Genomic DNA, 19,524 nt, shown 5'->3' with positions numbered 1-19,524 from the left:
GTTCTGGGGCTCCGCCATCGGGGGAACGGCCGCAGAGGAGGAGGAGAGGTCGACGTTCCGCTTTCATCGCACGTCAAGGGTGGAGCAGGGGATGGGAGCGAGAGGGTGGGGGGTGGGGGGGGGGTGTAGGAGAGGGTAGAAGCAGAAGGGGGGTTTTGGGATTGTTTAGCGTCATGTGTGTCGCCGCTCGTCCCGACTCCTTCAAGTGACTTGACTGACAGACGGATGATATCATCATCATTCCGCGGCGCTCGGGTTTCCCGTCTTTGTACGCATCAAAGCAGCCATGAAAGTGCCACCTTTTCCCACGCCGCATATAAAATGAGCGAGAGAAAGAGAAAAAAAAGCCCATCACTTGTCAGCTTCCAGAACACTGTTATTTATCTCATTATTTATTTATACGTCTCTCCGCGTTGGGGATCTCTCAAGGGAACGGGCTGGAAGTGGCGGTGGCGGTTTTCAAGCCCCCTGCTCGAGTCTGCAAAACATCATTACGCACAAATAAAAACTGTCAAAGGCAAAAAAAAAACCCTCGCCGGGGCCAAAATGGCAGAGTCTCGTTCCTGGAGGATACATCAGCGGCCATCCCCCCGCCCCCCTCAGCTGGGGTAATACTCATCCTCGGGAAAAAAACAATGCCGCAACTCCTAACCAGCACGACTAATGGCCTTGTTAAGAGGAGGAGGGCTGTCACGGCTCCTCTGGATCAGTGGCTGACGGAACATTCCAGGTTGTCTCCTGCGTGTGTTACGACAGAGGAGCTGTCATTCGCAGCCCGCTGCTTATAGTATTATTAGGAGCGTAATGCCCAGTGATGCTGTAATGCATGTGTGTGTGTGTGTGTGTGTGTGTGTGCAGGAGAGAGGAGGTTAGTGTGCGAGGGATGACAACAGCTACTACTGAGCTGGATTATTCACTACCAAAGTAGGTGATAGATTACTGTTGCAATTAGAAAGGACTTGCAAGTTGTGCGTGTGTGTGTGTGTGTGTGTGAGAGAGAGAGAGAGAGAGAGAGAGAGAGAGAGAGAGAGAAAGAGGTTAGAGTCAAAGAGAGAGTGTGACTGAGAGTGTTTTCACGCAGGGCTTTTCGTCGAGAATGAGAGCGCAGCGGCAATTATGCCTTGTTGATTCGTTTGCCTCCCCAAGCCAATTTTTAATGAGTGTTGACCAACATGAACTCGGGTAATACATCAAAGCCACACAAATCAGCAGGAGAGTTGTTGCTCTCGGTAATTGAATATCGCAATCGTTTATTTCCCAACAGGGGACGCCACGCAGCCTCTCCGCGGACAGCTGCAGTCCCACTCAGGTATGGACTACAGCGACAAACACACACACACACACACACACACACACACACACACACACACACACACACACACAGCCGGCTACTGCGGAAGCCATCACAAAAGCAAAGAAGTCATTTAAGGCTTATCAGGGGAGGATTTGTCTCCATTAGACAGTTAGCAGCAGCGCTACTGAAAAGCCCCTCACATGACAGGGCGGTGTGTTCAGACTGGTCGGGTCTTGGGTGCTCCGGGCGCGGAGAAAACGCTCAAATCCCTCTCGCTCTTCTGACTGACACGGATATGTGGGAGAAGAATGCAAAAGGAGCAGCAGGGCCAAGGCAGCTCTCTAAAAATACAAGGCAAATTAAAGTTCACGGCACAGAGGTTTCCTGGGGCTACTACTACACACACACACACACACACACGCGCATGCACGCACACGCACGCACACACGCACGCAAGCGCACAAACACACACACATGCACGCACACACACGCACCCACATACAACAACACACACACACACACGCACACACCGTCACACACACACACACCCACACACACACACACACACACACACACACACACACAGGGAGAAGAGATGAGGCCTGAAGGCTCTGCATGGTGCTGTGGCTGCTGCTGCTGCATTGACCGTGAGGGAGACTGCAAAGGCAAAGGCAACAGCAGTAGCAGGAAGTGGCGGCACTCTTCCCAAGGTCGGCTACCCTCCTCTCCTCTCCACTTCTCTCCTCTCCACTCCTCTCCTGTTCTCCTCTCCTCTCTTCTCTCCACTCTCTCATCCTGTCCTCTCTACTTCTCTACCCACTGCCGCATTTCTCTTCCCCTCCCCTCGCTCCCCTCTTTTCTCTTTTTTGTCCGTCCGTCCGTTCGGCGGGAAGGCAAGTGCGACCGGAGCACTCTCTCTTGGCACGGCGCACCGGGAGAATATACGGTACTCCGAGGCCGCGCGCCAAGAAAAAGAGAAACCGTGGCAGGGGCTTGCCAGCAGCGCAGACAGACAGGACGGAGTATAGACACGAGGAACAAAAATGTAAATGCTATTTAGGAGATAGCAACTGGACGAACGACAGACATGCGCCCTGCACCGGCGGTGTGCTATCGGCTGCACTTATCGTGTGACCTTAGCCTCGACAGTTTACGGGGCGGGAGGGGAGGGTGGGGTGGTGGTGGGGGGTGGATTAGGGGTGGGGGAGAGAAAGTGGCATTATGGCTGATTGCACTGCGCAGCGCCAGGTGTCGCGGGAGTGTTTTTTCGGGGTTAAGGTGAGGGCAGGCGGGAGCGTGTGGGAATGATGTTGCGGCGGAGCCGGTGCGTTAATGTTTCATTCTCTCCGGAGACTTTGCTCCGGGACTCGCTTCATTCACTCAGAGCTTTTTCTTTTCTTTTTTTTCTTTTTACTGCAGCCTGGACATAACAGGGGAATTTCGGCCAAGTTCTCAGAATCACATTAACCTCAAAATGAGGGATAGGGATGTCACGATAATCATCTTAACCTCAGAGTCCCCAAAAAAAAAGCACAAAAACTCCTTAAAAAAAGCAGACCTGGAAATGCAGTCCGCTGCAACCTAACAAAGACACTCTTCCTCTGCCTAACATGGAAAACAAGACCAGGACTATGCTCTGCTCCGTGAGACGAGAGAGACTTAGCCAGCATTCATCTGAGCTAAAGGGAAAAAAAAAACAGCAGCGGGGAAATGAGAGGCCACTTACATGCACTCAACACAAGCCTCGCCATCCTCAGCAGAAAAAAAAAAAAAACGACTGTAAATATCAAGCCAAAGTCAACAAGCAGGCCAATGACGCCTGAAGGCTTCCAGGACAGATGTGGACACCTGCCGAACCTGGCAGCAGACAGACATTTCCTGCCCGAGTTGGCGCCCGGGGATTTGGCCTGACTATGGCGTGACTGTTCCCCTTACCCTGAGACGTTAAGCAGATCAGATAGGCTGCAGACCAGCGCCTCCATTTGCGTCTCTGACTCCCCCCTATCATTTGGGAGCATTGCTAGACATTGCGATAACCTGTCGATTTGTCGAATTGCCTCCTGCCTAAATTGTGCTTAATGCAACTGTGCAATTTTTTTGAAGCCGACACAGTACGTCAAACAATGATCTCTCTATCGAGACGCCTCTCCCCAAGCAGCTACAGTGATCTCGATGACGCCCCCCTCGTGATCTTTGTCTGCGGCATTAATAAAACATCGGTAACCTTTTCATTAATACCATGGCTTCCCTAAGGACATGAAGCCTTTTAAATGATCTCCCGTCCAGAAGATGCACTGTGTTCTCGCGCCGCACAGGAAACTTGTTCACAGAGCTAAAATGTGTGCGACAGCGCGGTAGCTGGGACTCGCGAAAGGAGCTGAAATATGACCACATCCTGCGGAGAGCCTGAATTATCATTGGGAAAAAAGTAAGGGTAATTTTCTAAAGCGGTTCTGGCAACTTAGGAGACATTATCACAATATGTGGCCTCTCAATCACCTGCAATCGGAATAGGGGGCTGGGGGGGGGGGGGACTGAGGAGACAGTACATACCGCAAGCTGTTAGCCTGTCACTGTGCTGCATTTGTGTAACTAGAACCCGCCAGGACGCCGAGCAAACAATAAATCATTATCGGTTGCGTTCCGAGCCGTGGGGGGAGAGAGAGAGAGAGAGAGAGAGAGAGAGAGAGAAAAAAGTCGGAGCTGAAAACGAGATGCGATAAACACAGGCTGTCACGGTGGCTGGCGGAGTGAATCAGAAACGTTGAGCGCGGCCAGCGCTACACGACCCGTCGCAGGCGGCGCGGCGCTGATGTGGCCGCGCGAGATGCCAGGACATCTGCCAAGCGCTCTAGTCTTACAGGGCCGTCGGAGCCAACATCTGAGAAGGCACTAGCAGACCACAAAGAGTCGTGCCCCCCGACTACCCGCACCACCACCACCACCACCACCACCACGCCAACCCCTCCCAGAGAAAGCAAACAGCGTGTTTCAGATGGGGGAGAAAATGGCTTCAGAGCGCGCGCCCCCTTAAATGAGAGAAGATGCAGGGCTGCTGATAGAAGACGACAGCCAAAAAGCCATTTACTGTGATCACTGCTCATCTAGGAGAGAAAGAGAGAGAGAGAGAGAGAGAGAGAGAGAGAGAGAGAGAGAGAGAGAGAGAGAGAGAGAGGCGTCTTCGGGGGTGGGCCTCCACTTCAAAACACAGTTAGAGTGGAAGCAGACGAGGGGGTTAGATATGCTGAAATGTAAACAGCATTACCAGAGCTCAATGAGAGACCGCAGATCTATTGAGTGTCGGAGATGGGAAATATTGGGAGGACGCAATTATGGATCTATCAAGGAATGTGTCAGGCTGTCTCCGGCAGGTACTAATGGTTTTTTTAGAAGCGTTGCTTTCAAAGGCTTAGCTGGAGTAAAGACAGACAGATGGAGGAGATCAAAGTGTTTGTATAGCAGAGGCATTTATGTGCCTCAAACAAACACACCTTTAATGCCTTGCTTGCCTATATTTATTTCTTATCACCGCAGCAGTGGAAGTTGCTGAAAATGTCACGCTTCGGGCTGAAAGTCTAATAAACTAGAGGCAGAGTGACATTTAGCACCGCATTCCCATATCGAGCCATACATCAAATTTTATTCATATAAAAATCTCATTCAATTACGGGAAATTTCCTCACTGTGGCCTGCAAGGTAAAAGCACCTCTGCTAGGCAGGCCCTTGTGATAAATTCCAAGGTCACTGTGTGATTAATTGTCCATGCACACACACACACACACACACGCACACACACACACACCGAGTGTGACAAGATCAGCCCTAAGGCAAAAGAGAAGTTGCTGAGGAAACGAAGGTGGAACACACAACTCACAAAAAGTCATAGATCACACACATGATTTACAGTCTGTTCTATGCATCCATAAAAACCAAAGAACAGTCACAAGGACAACACTTCTTGAATTTTTACACCTCTTTCAGCAAACTGCTGAGACATTCCAATCAGCATTTTATCTTCCTCAAATGACTACAAAAATTCTCAGGAGTATTACAGTCTTCAAAGGGGTTCTGTGAGTCATCAAGCTATCTGTAAAGAAGCCCCTGCAGTTAAGCACAATTAATAAATCCCTCTACAAGATATTCCCATCATAACTAATAAAAAAGAAAGTGCTGTGCCCTCTTTTTCTGGAAACTGTATTTTATTTCCAGAAATAAAAATGTGTTTTATCGTTTAACTTAATTGGAGAGAAATATTGTAACACACAGCATTCATCTCCAGTAAGTCCGACCCAGACAAGGTGACAGACTGCAGCCCACACAATCCTACTCCAGTCCGTTCCCCTCTAATGGTTCAGTTGGCTGGATATATATTGGGCTTAGGTTAATGGTCCTTGAATGCTGAAGTTGTATGCTGAGTTCTATGCGTAAGTGTTGTGACGAGAGATGGCGGACATTATTCCTTGTCATGTTGTTTTCCCCTGGGGGAGTCAGTTGAGCTCTTTGCTCCTTGAGCCACCAGCAGCGCGCAGTCCTGTTGGTTCTGGGTGAGAGCCTTGATTGAATGGGGCGCCTGCACTCAAGAGTCGTGTCAGTATTTTAACAACTGACTGGCTTGAAGAAACAATCCATTTTTCAAAATCCCTCACGGCTAAGTGTTTCTGCCAGGCACAGGTGGCGATACGTTAGCTGTTGTGGCGTGCTAATCACATGGCCGGCGTCTTAGGGCCGAGGTGTGTGTGTGTGTGGCGGCCTAGTTGTGGAGAGCAAAGGACCACACACGCATGCCAGTAAGGGGTGTAGGGTGGTGGATGGGGGGGGGGGATGCCCCGTAATTGGCAGAATCACATACCCACAATGCACCGGGACTGAGAGGGATCAAGGGTGGACAGCGCGAAGGGGCTTGTGTTGGTTTGCTGGGCGATGTGTGGGTGTGGGTGTGGGGATGGCGGTGGGGGCTGGGGAGGAGCCTCTGTCTCTAAATCAACTAATTAGCGGCCTCTCTTTTTCTTGATAATTTAATCCCCTCTCTTCACTATCCCCATTGTGCACTGGCTCTTTTACAAAGAAAAAAACACCAAAGAGGAGCGTTTTTAGCATTTCAAAAGTGTATCCAAGCCTTCCCAGTGAAGGGATGGGAGGGGGGGGGGGGCAGGCTGGTCACCAGGGCAAGGAAAGCTGATCTCAGGGAGAGACAGTGAAAGAGGGGCAGAGAAAAGAGAAAGGGGGAGAGAGAGAGAGAGGGAGGGAGAGAAAGAGAGTGTGAGAGAGAGAGAGGGAGAAAAGAGAGAGAGGGGTGGGGAAAGATCCAGGGAGAGGATGGCTGTCTTCAATGCCATCTTTCAGTCCCCCTCGGTGCTGAGAGGGGAGAAAAGAGGGGGAAGTCTCGGGGTCTTTTTAAAATGCAGAGGGGGTAGAGCACCCAGGGCCAGCTCTGCCTCTCCTCGGCCACAACAAAAGCCGCTGTTTGGGTTTATGGGACTCTTCAGAGCTCTCCAAATACGGATATGTCAAGGGAGGCTCGGGAACACAATACATCCTAAAGCTACGACACCTCCTTGACTGCAGATGTTATTTCACTCCTCCCATCCGCTCTCTTTATAGAGAGAAAATAAAAGAGATTTTGACAACCCGTACGCTTAAAATGAACTCAGGATCGCAAAGCTCCATTGGTTGACCATAGAAAACATTTCTCATAGCGATGGCATTGAGTTGGGGATGAGCGGGTTTTTAAAGTGGATTACTTTTTTTTGGTGGAAATGGCAACAAACAGACAAATAAATCACCACTGTCCTGCTGCTTGGTGACAGCCTCCATATTGAGAGAGAAATGTTGTGGTGCTCTCACTGCAAAGCCTTCAGCCTCGACAGTCCTTGGGCTTTCACCCGATGTGTGACAGCACTCCGTCCCCTTTCACTACCTCACAGGGGGGGTTGAGGCAGCTATTGTACAGCCCAACCATGCAGCCCCCCCGAAGCCACCCCCATCCGTTGCAACCCCCCTGTGTCCTTCATCGACATCCCCTCCCTTCCTCCGAGTCACACAATCACCCCGTTGAGGTGACACAATGCTCACCACCCCCCTGTATCAGAGACCCCTCCCCTGGCCCATGGCTTTTCTGTGTGTGTCGGTCGGCTCTCCCTGTGAAAGGCTCCACGCTGACCAGCAACAAAAAAGGCAAGTCTTTGAAAAAAAAAAAAAGAGAGAAAACAGGCAAAATAGAGGTAGGGGGAGGGTCAGAGGAGAGATAGAGAGAGAAAGGGGGGGAGAGAGAGAGAAAGAGGAGGAGGAAACCTCCATTCCACTGAAGGGAAAAAAGCAGGCCAGTGGACAGAAGGAGGAGGAGAAATCCTGCCATTCCTTCAGGAGATCTTGTGGCTCCTGAAAACACCATCGAGTCCACTGAGCCATGCAGGCAGTTGGACAGGTTTGGCACACGCTCTCAAACGGGGATTGAAAACTTCTGGGAGGGAGACGGAGGGGAGAAGCAAAAAAATAATAATCTCCAACCAAACGAGAGGACACAGGGTCATCCAAGACCCACAGTCCTGGCCAATCTTAACCATCCTAATCCCCGCAACCAAAACCCTCTAAAAAAAAGGGTCCCGGAGCGCTCGAGTGCCCCCACGTCCAGAGGGTTTAGCGTCGGCCCTCTTCCAGTCCGGCCGCGTCTCCAGCTTCCTGTCACCTCGGCGCTCAGACTCGCCGGCCCCCTCCCCACGCACCCAGATGCATTAAATGAGCTTTGCGCCCATGCCAGTGACCCCAACCATGTGCCTTGCATCCTCCCTCACCCCTCCACCCCACCCCCCCTCTCCCCCTGCCATCTCTCCCGCTGTCCGCCCAGTGACAGCCCGAGGTATGACCACATTCCTCTGGGGTTTAGCATGCCGGCCAAGCCACTGGGTCGGGGTGGTGGTGGTAGTGGTGGTGGTGGGCTGGGGGGAGAGTGCGGGTGGGGGAATGGAGGAAGACAGCGTCTCCGATTCCATACAATTATCTGAGCCATCTCCCTACTCTGCGACTCGTATTGCCCCGGCCTATCAGCGGGAATGCAGCGCTTTACATTACAAATGCTTGGCATTAAATAAATCTGCTAATGACTCCTATTAAAGGCCTCCTTTAAAGCCTATTAGGACGGCAAGGCTGAGGAGCCAAAAGGAAACGCTCTGGTGTGGCATCCGATCTGTTTTTATGGCTGCTTGGAGAACGTTTGTGTGCCTCGGTCCATGACACTGTGTCAGCAATCAGCATCCAGTCAACATATGAAACTTGCAACCAACATTCTTTCACTGACTAGGGCCAGAGGGATTTTTTTTTTTTTTTGTCAGACCCCCGGGTAGCACTAATCCCTGCCGTTAATTCTACTTAATTGGGCTTAGAGGCGAATTAGGTAGGTTTTGTTCAAGCTCTACACACATACACACAGACTCAATCCTCTGGGGAGACTGGTCTCACACAGGTGCTACAGGATTGGAATTACAAATCTCATGCTGCTAAACTCTCCCACAACACCGGGAGGCCGAGCAAATCCAGCGTCTCTCACTTTTCTTTTTCACTTTTTACAACTGTTTTCCTGGACGCAAATGTTTAAGGAAATACCCGAGAGTCGCGTCGGCTAATTAATCAAGTTTCGGGCAGACATGTCGTTTGGCACAGCGCTCGGAAGATGTGGCGACGGACTGACTCCGAGTATCTTTGGAATTCGGACAGGCCCGACATGATCCCGACTCCACTGTGCCACATGCTACTTAAAAACGCACAAGCTATAGTAGCCATGGCTGACAGACACAAGGACAACAGAACCTCTATCACATGATCACACAAGGAAATATTTTAAATGATCCATTATCTCCAGCCTAGCTCATCTAACAGCACATTCAGGACCCCAGAGGAGATCAAGTGTCCTGAATAAGACACAGGCAGCATTTTTGGTCCGTGTAACTATCCGCGGAATGAGAGTGGAGCGACAAAAGTAGGCCCATCTGTGGTCTCTTGCCATTAATTGGCCTTGGGTTGCCTAATGCACCCTGTCAGGCAATGACAATTTACGATCTACACTTACAGGTCCATTTTTCAGGGCCCCGACAAGACTTCTCAATGATAAATGGTGTTCCGTAGACACCACAACACAGACACACATACATATAGACACACACACACACGGCAAGAAACATGCACACATGCACACACACACACACCTGTTACAAAACATCAGAAAATAGCACAGGGGCTTTTCTAGTGTAAACACACCAAAAATGCTTGGCATCCGCAGCAGGTGAGAGAGGGGGACACTGAAGCCGGAGGGGAGATAAAGGATGGCTAGCTAGCCAGACCGTTACACCAGCCGGCCAGCACTCCCCGAGTCCACCCCCCCCCCCCCCAAAAAAAAAAAACCCCGTCACCAGACCCTCCTTATCAGCAGACGTCCATCAGAGCCAGCACTTTCACTCTGACAGAAACCAGCAAACCCGACAGGAAACAGGTTCAAGTTCCTCGTTTCAATCGGTAGCCGAGAAGGCTTTGTAATTGACTGGTGATGACAGCTATGTACAGTGCGACAATCAGACTATTGTTACTTCGGTGACATACATGATCTGGGGTATTTTTTTAACTCTATTCCCAGCGGTATCACGGAAAGTGAAAGAATAAAAGGACATTTTCATTGAGGGCGACTATACTTACTCAGGACTGATAGACAGAGCACTGGATCTCGGCACTGGTTATCTACATCTAGCGGTTAAACAAGGTCTCCATGTACAAAGGATTATTAAATTATAAATGAGCTACAAACATGATATTACTGTGTCATACAACTTGGACAAAGAGCTTCTTTGAGTTACGTGAGAGTTTGCATAAAAACATTTAAATTGACAGTGAAAGCAATTGTTCTGGGCTCTTTTGTGGGGCACAGAAACTAAGAGACTGTAGCATTGATGTCTTTCTGCTTCCTTCTCCTCAGCTAAAACAGATGCCATGAGGTTTTCTGCAGGGGGTCGAGCTTCTGATTGATGACTCAGAGCCACAGATAAGAGCAATTCAGTGTATGGCAACCCAATGAATCACCAGATAACACAGCGAGACATGACACAACGGATGTTTCAGTTAACAGCTTCTCCCTTTGCCAGAAAACCACACAGCAACAAGTCACCACTGGCCTGGCCTTACATTACAATCAAATATTGTTACAATCCTCAGGGTGTGTCCAAAACAGACCCATACTTGCAAATCTGCAACCGCTGATTCTTTTGTGATTCATGTGGGGCTTGTCATTATAGCGACGCAATAATTGTTTATTGAGGCCCAAGCTACACCAGGTCCACAACTAAAAGTGCTCGATACACGTAGCATAAAAATACTTTTAGAAGACGGCTCTAATTATTTTAAACGTACGCACCACGATCACGTCTGGTCTAGCTAGTTACGGTCATTGTTGCGGCAGATGCTCCGCAAAATTACAATCCCAGTGTAGTCTCCCTTTAAGCATGTAAGTGCCATCACTGCAGTGATTCTCCAGCAGCCCAGATTTACAGTGGCTCTCCGGCAGCTGTTCCACCGCTCACCAAACACACCAAGCGTTCTCCGAAGGGGAAACATATCCCGGCCATTATCATTTTGCGTTGGCGACATGTGTTCTATAATGCGCTATTAATTGCCGTTGAAACAAAAGCAACTGGAGATCAATTTCAGGGTTCAACCAACAATGTCAGCTGACAAGTCCAAATGTGCTCCCACTTGACACCCTCCCATCTCCCCCTCCAAACCCAAAGATAACACAGATATCCAGTGTGCAGGGCAATTAGAGAAGCGGGTGTCTTAGGAAAGACAGAGAAAGAGTGGGAGGGTGTGAGAGAGAGTGAGAGAGAGAGAGAGGGCAACAGAGAGAAAGAATGAAATAAAGGAAAAGGAAAAAGATTTTGCTATCAAGAGAGAGATAAAGAGAGAGACAGAGCGAGAGGGAGAGGGAGAGAGAGAGAATGTTTTTTTCCAAACAGCCTGAGGAGGCTCTACTCTGCCATGCCAGCTGAACTGTCACCTTTGACCTCTCTCCCTGCAGGCGCTTGTTAAAGCGCTACACTGTTTCCTCAGCCAACGACGCCTTCCAGGGCCCTCGCTGTTCTCACACCTCTGCTCAGACACAGAACACCACCCAGGAAACCTGCAGTAAGGTCAACCATGCCCTTCACAAAGACACACAGCAAGCACAACACACACACACACACACACACACACACACACACATCTACAAAGGAAATACCCAGAGATGCATGTGCCTTTGGCTATAATCTGTCTGAATCACAACTTTACTCACGTCTATGATGACTTCCAGCATAAGAGGTCTACAGTACTTTATGACAATGCATCAAACTGCTTGCCAAACTTTTGATGTATGCCCTGTTGTGACACTCTGTAAAACATGCAGATATTTTTAGACCAGATGGTATCTATTGAGTCACATAAGACCAATGCGCACTGTTTTGCTTAGTTGAAAACAGCTTCGTGCTACTGATTTTACAAGGTAGTATTATTTGGAGCTCAAATCGAGAATTTCAGCTCACATTAACGGCAGTTTAATGTTCAAAAAAAAATGTCTTATTTCAAAAGGAGTGATAACTGTGATTTAGATTATGACATAGTGCTGTACAGTGACATTTATGACGAAAATGATTCTCTCTATCTCTCTTTCAAAGTGCAATAACTGTTGAGCGAATGAGTGCTCTAAACACATATTAACCCACGGGCTGAGCGCTAAGTGCAGCTAGGCTATAATATTCTTCCAGGTCTTAACCCCTTCAGACCCGCATTTTTTCTGTTGGGCAAAAAAAATAATATTCAGCTGATTCTTACTCCTATCCAATGTAGAAATAAATGTGAAAAAAACATTTTTTGAAAAATTATTTCTTTCTAAGATTTTTTTGATGTCCATTACAGTGGACATCTCGACTAAACGGGTGTAAAATGACGCGAGAACTTAGGGGAAAAACACTATGTTTTTAACATAGTAGTCTTGAAACAAATACTCCCACATGACTTATGCATTTAGAACTGAATGTTTTCATGTGTCTAAATGTTTTTATATGTCTGAGAGCAGGTCAAAACATGCACATTAAGTAAAATAATGTATGATTGTGTTTAAACTCTTATGCATATGCCCCATTTTTTGCCCGGCATTGCACATCATCTACTTAGGAGGGCATTGCTCCTACATACTTTGGCCCATCAAATGACCTCTTTGGAAAGCTGAGACCCTGTAGTTTCTTAGGAAACAATCAGGGGTGCGTTTCTAGAAAAGTTAGCAACAGCGTTGTTTAACCACCGTGGTGCGACGCAACTTGCTATCAAACAACGACAGTGTTACACCTGTTTCCAGAAAGCATCGTACCTGTGTCGCAATTCGCTACCTCCGTAGTTCGAACACCGTTGTTCCAACAACGTTGTTGAGGACCCAGCGGCACATTTCATTGGTGGAAAAGGTGTCAACGTATAATACCCCACCCACTAGAAATGCTCCGTCACTGGATGCCTATCACTTGTCTTTTATAGATTCTCCTTTCCTTCCTCGATCCTCGTCCTCACTGAATGATAGGGCGGCAACAATGGGATAGAGGACCGAGGATCGAGGAGGGATGTTGAGAGGCACCCACTATGTGTCGACGAGTCTAATTTAAACCCAAAGTGATTCATGCTGGCATTATCATTGCTATCAGAAAAAAACGTAAACCTATGCAAGCACATGAAACAGTTTGCTTAAGCTGTCCAATATATGTACTTATTTGTGTGAAATATCTAAAAAATATCTGTACAAAATATATATGGCCTAGACTAATTACAAATTATCACAATACTAAATCGGTGTCTGGTGGTTCAGCTGTTGCGTGTCAGTACATTGCGCGCGCGGCCCAAGTTCGCATCTTACCTCTCCATGTCACTTTTGAGTAAGAGCAGGATACCACACACACAACAATAGGTTAGACCCTAAATATATTTAATTGCTTTACATTGAGTGGCCAGGAACACGACATCAGTTTAATAGTTCCACGACATTACTTATTAGGGTTATTTCCACGTTTCACTAGTCAGAAACAAAAGCATGTGTGATGCATACGGGAAAAGAACCTACGATGTTGTGATGATAAGCCACCTGCCTTAACCACTATACTAATGAACGGTGTGCTTGACCCGAGGGTTTGTCAATATCATAACAGTAGCCTACCAAAACGCAAACCAACACGCAAATGAACGCAAGGTAACACACGTAGCAAGAATGAGCCCAACGGTATTTTACTTTATATTAGCCTACAGTATAGCGCAATCATTGAGTCACGAGAAAACAACAACTTAGTGATTTTTGGTTGGGCGCTTGTGATTTTTGGTCAGGCGATCTTGCACTGACGACATCACCAACTGGAACTCCCAAGGTACGACACAGGTGCGACTGCCCAGGGGCAGTAGTTCAAACGACCAAACTTTGCGTCCTTGTTTGCGATTGAGAGTTTGAACTACCTTTTCTAGAAACACCAAATTCAAGAACGACGGAGCGAACTCCCAAGATTGCGACGCAAGTTAGCAAACGACGCTTTCTAGAAACGCACCCCAGGATAGCTGTGTGATCAAGTATGTGTGTTTCTCTGTGTGTGTGTGTGTGTGTGTGTGTGTGTGTGTGTGTGTGTGTGTGTGCCTGTGTGTGTGTGTGTGTGAGTGTTTATGTGTGGTTCTGTATCTGTGTGTGTTTGTGTGTGTGTGTGTGTGTGTGTGTGTGTGTGTGTGTGCCTACATGTGTGTGCATGTATCTTTATTATGTGTGTGTATGCGTGTGTGTGTAATGTACAGTCTACAGCTACATGCACACTACATAGTCCCCCGTGAACCAAATTGCACCAAACTTGGCATACATTCAGAGGGTCTCATAATGATCCTACACTTAAAATTTCATGCTGTTTGGAACCTGTCAACCAAAGATACCTGCGATTACAATGCCTCGCTTTACTTTCTCAATTTTGACTAGGTGGCGCTATACATGAAATTAGTTGTTATGGGATGGGTTGACATGGCCCCTAGGCCCTATGGCTTTGGAGATATTCACAGAAAACTGTGTCTGGCCATATACAGGCCAGTTGGTGTACAGTCACTAAATGTACACATAAATTCATTTATTATATGGCCCCCCATGAACGGAGTTCCATGAACCTTGGCATGCATTCAGATTCAACATCTCAATTTTGCTTCATCATTTTCAATTAGGTTGCCCTATACATGAAATGAGTGGTTATGGGATGGTTTGACATGACCTCTTAAGACCAAAATGTAAAAAAAATATGGTCCTCCTACATCCTACGGGGCTCAAGATATTCGCCGAAAACCATATCCGCCCTACCCTCCTTTTGGGGGGTCCAGTCCGGCAGGGGGGTCACGCATCAAAACAAAAAACTATGGTTCCATGCTATCCTTGTGGGCCTACATGCCCACCAAGTTTAGTGCACCCTGGTCTTTCAGTGTCCCAGGAATCCTTGACAGAAAATTACCCATACAAAAACAACTAGGTAACTAGGTGTTGGCTAACATCTCCGAGTACCTGATGGCCATTGCAATGGACATTCAACTTTAAAAAAATCCTGTACTACACTGTTATGAAATATTTTCAAATTTACTTCATATATCATCACTTAACATGGTTAAAAGTATAATGAGTCCAAAATTATTAGGCTAGCATACACATAAATTCATAATTATGAGGGTTAAAACACGCTTACCCCTCCTCCTGTCAAGCTTCAGTGCCATGCTTGTCTTATCTGATGTCTGAAGTGCTCTCAGATCAAGTTACAGGTCAAAACTGCATTCTGATTGGATCATCAGTATCCAATCAGTAACACATAATTTTTCAAATGGTGAAATGACAGATTTTTATTGGTTTAGACCCAATTAAACATCATGTCCATTACAATGGACGTGGGGTCCGAAGGGGTTAACTTGAAAACAATTACTTCAGACTTAAACGGTAATTACACAGATGCACTCAAGCCGTAATGTAGCTGCCTGCAGTCAAGAGAAGTGAAGTCATGGCACTGTCTTAGAACAAAAACCAGTGAGTCTCTTTTTCCACCAAACCATAACGTCTCTCTGGAAGGATCTGAGTCAAGAAACCAATAAGTAAGTGGATAAAGCTGGTGGTCGGCATGGCTTTTCTTGCCCTCAATTTTCGGGCGCCAATACTCATACCAGTAACTTGATTATTTCAGTAGACTTGACGAGGCTCTAACTCTATAGGAGACGATGACAAGCAGACAGAGAGAAAACACATTCCCAACTGCAGCAGATCTCAGTTTACTTCTTTTGCTTAACCGGGGCACATATAAATCTGTATCTCTCCAACGCATTCCAACGTTGTAAGAGCGAACACATGCATCTAACTTCCAGGGCCCTGGACTGGGTCAGCTGCTGCAACTGAAACCCGGTCATCTGGAAATCTCCGCGTGAACCTGACCCTTGCTGGCAGTGGCACACATGAAAGGCCAGACACAGTGGGAGATAATAGAGAAGACCTGCTGGGTACCACTATTACTACAGCTTGCCACATTTATGTGTTTGCAAACACCTGCCAGAGCAATAAAAGGAGACATGAAAAATAAAACAAAATACTAATAACTCAGAGTAGGGGTCTGAGACGTTTGGGAGGAGGGGAGTTGTGTAGGTAAACTTTACATACAGCTGATGCACACCTGGAGCTGTGTAGAAAACATCTGGATTTAAAAACACTCTCCAGCTTCGCCAGTGTTCTGCTCTGTGTGGGGCCTAAGTAGATCCTCCGAGCCCTGCTGCCAGTTTCCATGGAGGATTTTTTTTATTTTTATGTATCTCTTTACACTCACATAACCACCAAATAAAACACTTCAGCCAACGTCTGAGATGAGCCCACTCAGCATCTGTCTCAGCAAGCCATTTTACACAATGCAGAAGTGGGAAAGGTGTCAAATATGTGGAGCTACATTAGCTTTTTCATACCGTAAGTGGCAAGATGGATGGCAACCACCTACCACAAAACACAAACTACAACAAATCTACTGACCAAAATCCATTTATAGTGAGACTGAATGTGTAAGTAGTCACAGAAAGCTTCTTTAAACATAAGAAAATGGAGGTGTCAAACCACCACTATCAATATTTTAAACACAGTCACTATAACAAATGCACTGTTCTCTCTTCCCCGAGCTGAAAGGCTTGGCTGACCTTTAGCGCAATGATATCTCAAGAGCAACAGGCCAATCATGGCACAAATCAAACCAGCAAAAGAGAACTCTTCAGCAAGTCAATGCAGGCAAAGCACATTGGTTATGCTCATGAGAGGGGAACACTCACTCTAACCTATAAATCTTCACAGAACAAACACAGCATTATTTCAAGACATAAAATACGTCATTATAGCCATTTTACATTGATTATCTAACTTTATGCTTCTATTTCTAACTAATTTAATTCAAACTCCTTGAATCAATCATCAAATCAGAAAATGTAATCTAATTTAGCTCAAATTATATACATAAACTGGAATGGACTTTTGCAATCATAGACTCTACATGTCCCATGAAAATTCTACAACAGTTTGAAGAAGCAGTCAGCAACCTGAGTAAAGTAAGAAAACTGAGATAAATGGCACTAAACTTAAATACTTAAAGACAGGCTAAACAAATTGAATACAGCACTGTTTTTATTGTAGTATGGGAAAGCCTGCAGTGGGATTTAGGACTGATGAGCCTCAGTCCTAAATATTGCTCTAGAAAATGAAGCGTTTCCATGTACACAGCAGCTGCATATTCCTGAGACATTATGTATATAGATATATAGATAGATAGATAGATAGATACAAACGTATAATGAATGTAAATACTGTACTGAGTATATTAAAAGTAAAATGAAGTAGTAGACTAACTTACCAGAGCAAATTTCTATAATTCCAAGTAAAACAGCAAATCCAAAAGAAATCGTCGACATACTGTCAAACTTGCCGTGAAGAAATATCCACAAAATGTCACTTGAGTTTTGCGATTTCTCTATGCTTCATAATATCTTCACTGTGAGGTGAAATAGTTTTATGAAATTCATTTAGAAAATGGCCATCTCAGCAGCAGCTTTAGCTTTTGCTTTTATTTGCATGAACCAAATTAGGTTAACGGCAATATCGTAGGCTATATTCAGTGGACTGGTAATCCAGTTTTGGTGACTTCTTCGGAAGGGTTTGCGTGTGCCAAATCAATGGGAGATGATAAAGTAGAGTTGCCAGTCGCCGTAAATTAACTAGTTTCTTATTTTTCTGAAGTTCAGACTAAATGCTGTCTCCAATTTTGTGTCAGATCTTGTATTAAGTCTACTCCTCATGCAATTGGGCAAACCCTTTTGCAGTCAACACACTCGAATTGATCATGCCGTCTCCAATGGAAGCTCCCGTTAAACGGGTATCCGTATAATCCCATGCGAACCAGCCAAGATACATAAACGAAAGACCACTTCAGAAAGTGTCACAATGCGTCCGCTATCTGATTTCAAAATGTATTTCTGAAGAAACAAGAATCCAAACTCCGCTGTTCGTTGTCACATAATTTCGCTTCGTTATGAATCAGTCAGTTCAAATTCTAGAGGCAACTTTCTGGTCCTTCTTTCAAGCCAAAGGAGGATGAGTGGCTGAGTCTTGGTAGTTTACGTCCATTGGTAGTGCATCACTTCAGGTTTTCTAGTGCGTTCCTGCAAATCCAGTGAATTCCTTAGTTATTCAAGTTTTCCACTAAAACACTGGATTTGGGACGCTCTGTGCGCGTACCGTAGACCCCTTCACCTCAGGCAGGGGGATTTGAAACAACAGCAACTCGTTCACTGAAGCTGAATGGCTCGCTAAATGGTATGTGCCGTTCTCCCCCTCTTTAGTGCCCGACAATGGGCTTTTCCATAGACTACACTTTAACCTTTTCCAGACTGGCGTTGAGGACGCCGGAGAGCTGTCAGAGGGCTTTGTCGTGCTCCACAGTTTTTTTTCCAAGAATAAGCAGAAACTCTAACTCAGAGTGGCACTAATACATCTCGTTTTTCATAACATAGGTGCAACCCACCCGGTCGGAACAGTCTCAACATCTTTCCAAAATAATAGCGTGTGTGTTTTATAAGGTTTGGACGCATTCCATGTGCGTCTCATTTTCAGAATTCAAACTAGCGCTACCTATGAGAATCGCTGCACAGAGAGGATTTTTTTTTATCCTGAAGAGAGCAATTCCACAGTCTTCGAAATCCTGTTTGCGGGGGGCTTAGGTCCGATACAATCTTAATCAGTCCTATGTTAAAATTCGCTTTATAGAGGATTAGCCTGAAAATGATGCCACGATCAAAGATGTTAATCTCCTTAAGTAGGCTACCGTGCAAATCTTACCTCACTAAACATAACAAATGTGTCCTTACTGAGCAAAGCCAAAGACACCATTATCATTTGTTCGTTTTAATAGCATTAGTGTGATTTTACTAATACTGAGAAAACAGCCCAATTATTTTTAATAGCCTATATGCTTAATTTATGTTCATTGTATTTGATCAGTAAGTTAATTTTATTGATAGATTTGTTTAATGTGTATGCATACATATCAGACCATTCAATTCCTCCAATATGTAGCCTACCATGATTCCTATCAAGAGGCTACCCCGCAATTGCTTGTTCTACTTTCCTCTCAAACGCTCGCAACCTTGTGCCAAGTTTCTGAAGTGTAACCCAATAGCGCCCTCTAGTGGATATTATTAGTCTACATTAAAACAAAATTTCTGCGGCTTATACCTTATCTCTACTCTTCACGTGGGCACTGGCCTGGGGTGGAGGCTGGAGTCTAATGAATTCTACACGATTCTGGCAAATAAAGCATAGACATTTTCATGAGCACCTAACATGATGACGTGTTTTGAAACTAGACTGCAAATGAGAGTAAACATGTTACCCTACATCATGACAGACATGAAGATCATACAGTATGCAATCTATTTTTTTCTGATTATCTGAATCATTGTTTAATATCTACACAATTCAAAATACTTGCTTCTACACAACATAACAAGTAAGACTGTAAAGACTGAAGGATTGTTAAGTTAAGGTAGTTAGGGCAAACATATCCTTAAAATAGGCTATCACATCAATGTATCTAGTCCTTCTCCCTTGCCCAATCCTTGAGAATGTGCACTTGTGCCACTACTCCGTTTAAGTGGCCTGA

General features: G+C 46.0%; 1 protein-coding gene across 1 annotated transcript in view; it reads right to left on the bottom strand.

Annotated features, from left to right (window-relative positions):
* The window catches only part of robo1 (roundabout, axon guidance receptor, homolog 1 (Drosophila)), a 158,205-nt gene extending 140,095 nt beyond the window's left edge, over window positions 1-18,110 (bottom strand). Inside the window, exon 1 of the mRNA XM_062552402.1 lies at window positions 17,221-18,110. Coding sequence (XP_062408386.1) covers window positions 17,221-17,278 — 58 coding nt within the window. The 5' untranslated portion in view covers window positions 17,279-18,110. The remainder of the gene's footprint in view (window positions 1-17,220) is intronic.
* Window positions 18,111-19,524: the final 1,414 nt, after the last annotated feature.

The sequence above is a fragment of the Sardina pilchardus genome, chromosome 13 (assembly GCF_963854185.1).
Source record: "Sardina pilchardus chromosome 13, fSarPil1.1, whole genome shotgun sequence".
Lineage (NCBI taxonomy): Eukaryota > Metazoa > Chordata > Actinopteri > Clupeiformes > Clupeidae > Sardina > Sardina pilchardus.
This window is presented reverse-complemented; position numbering and strand designations above follow the sequence as displayed.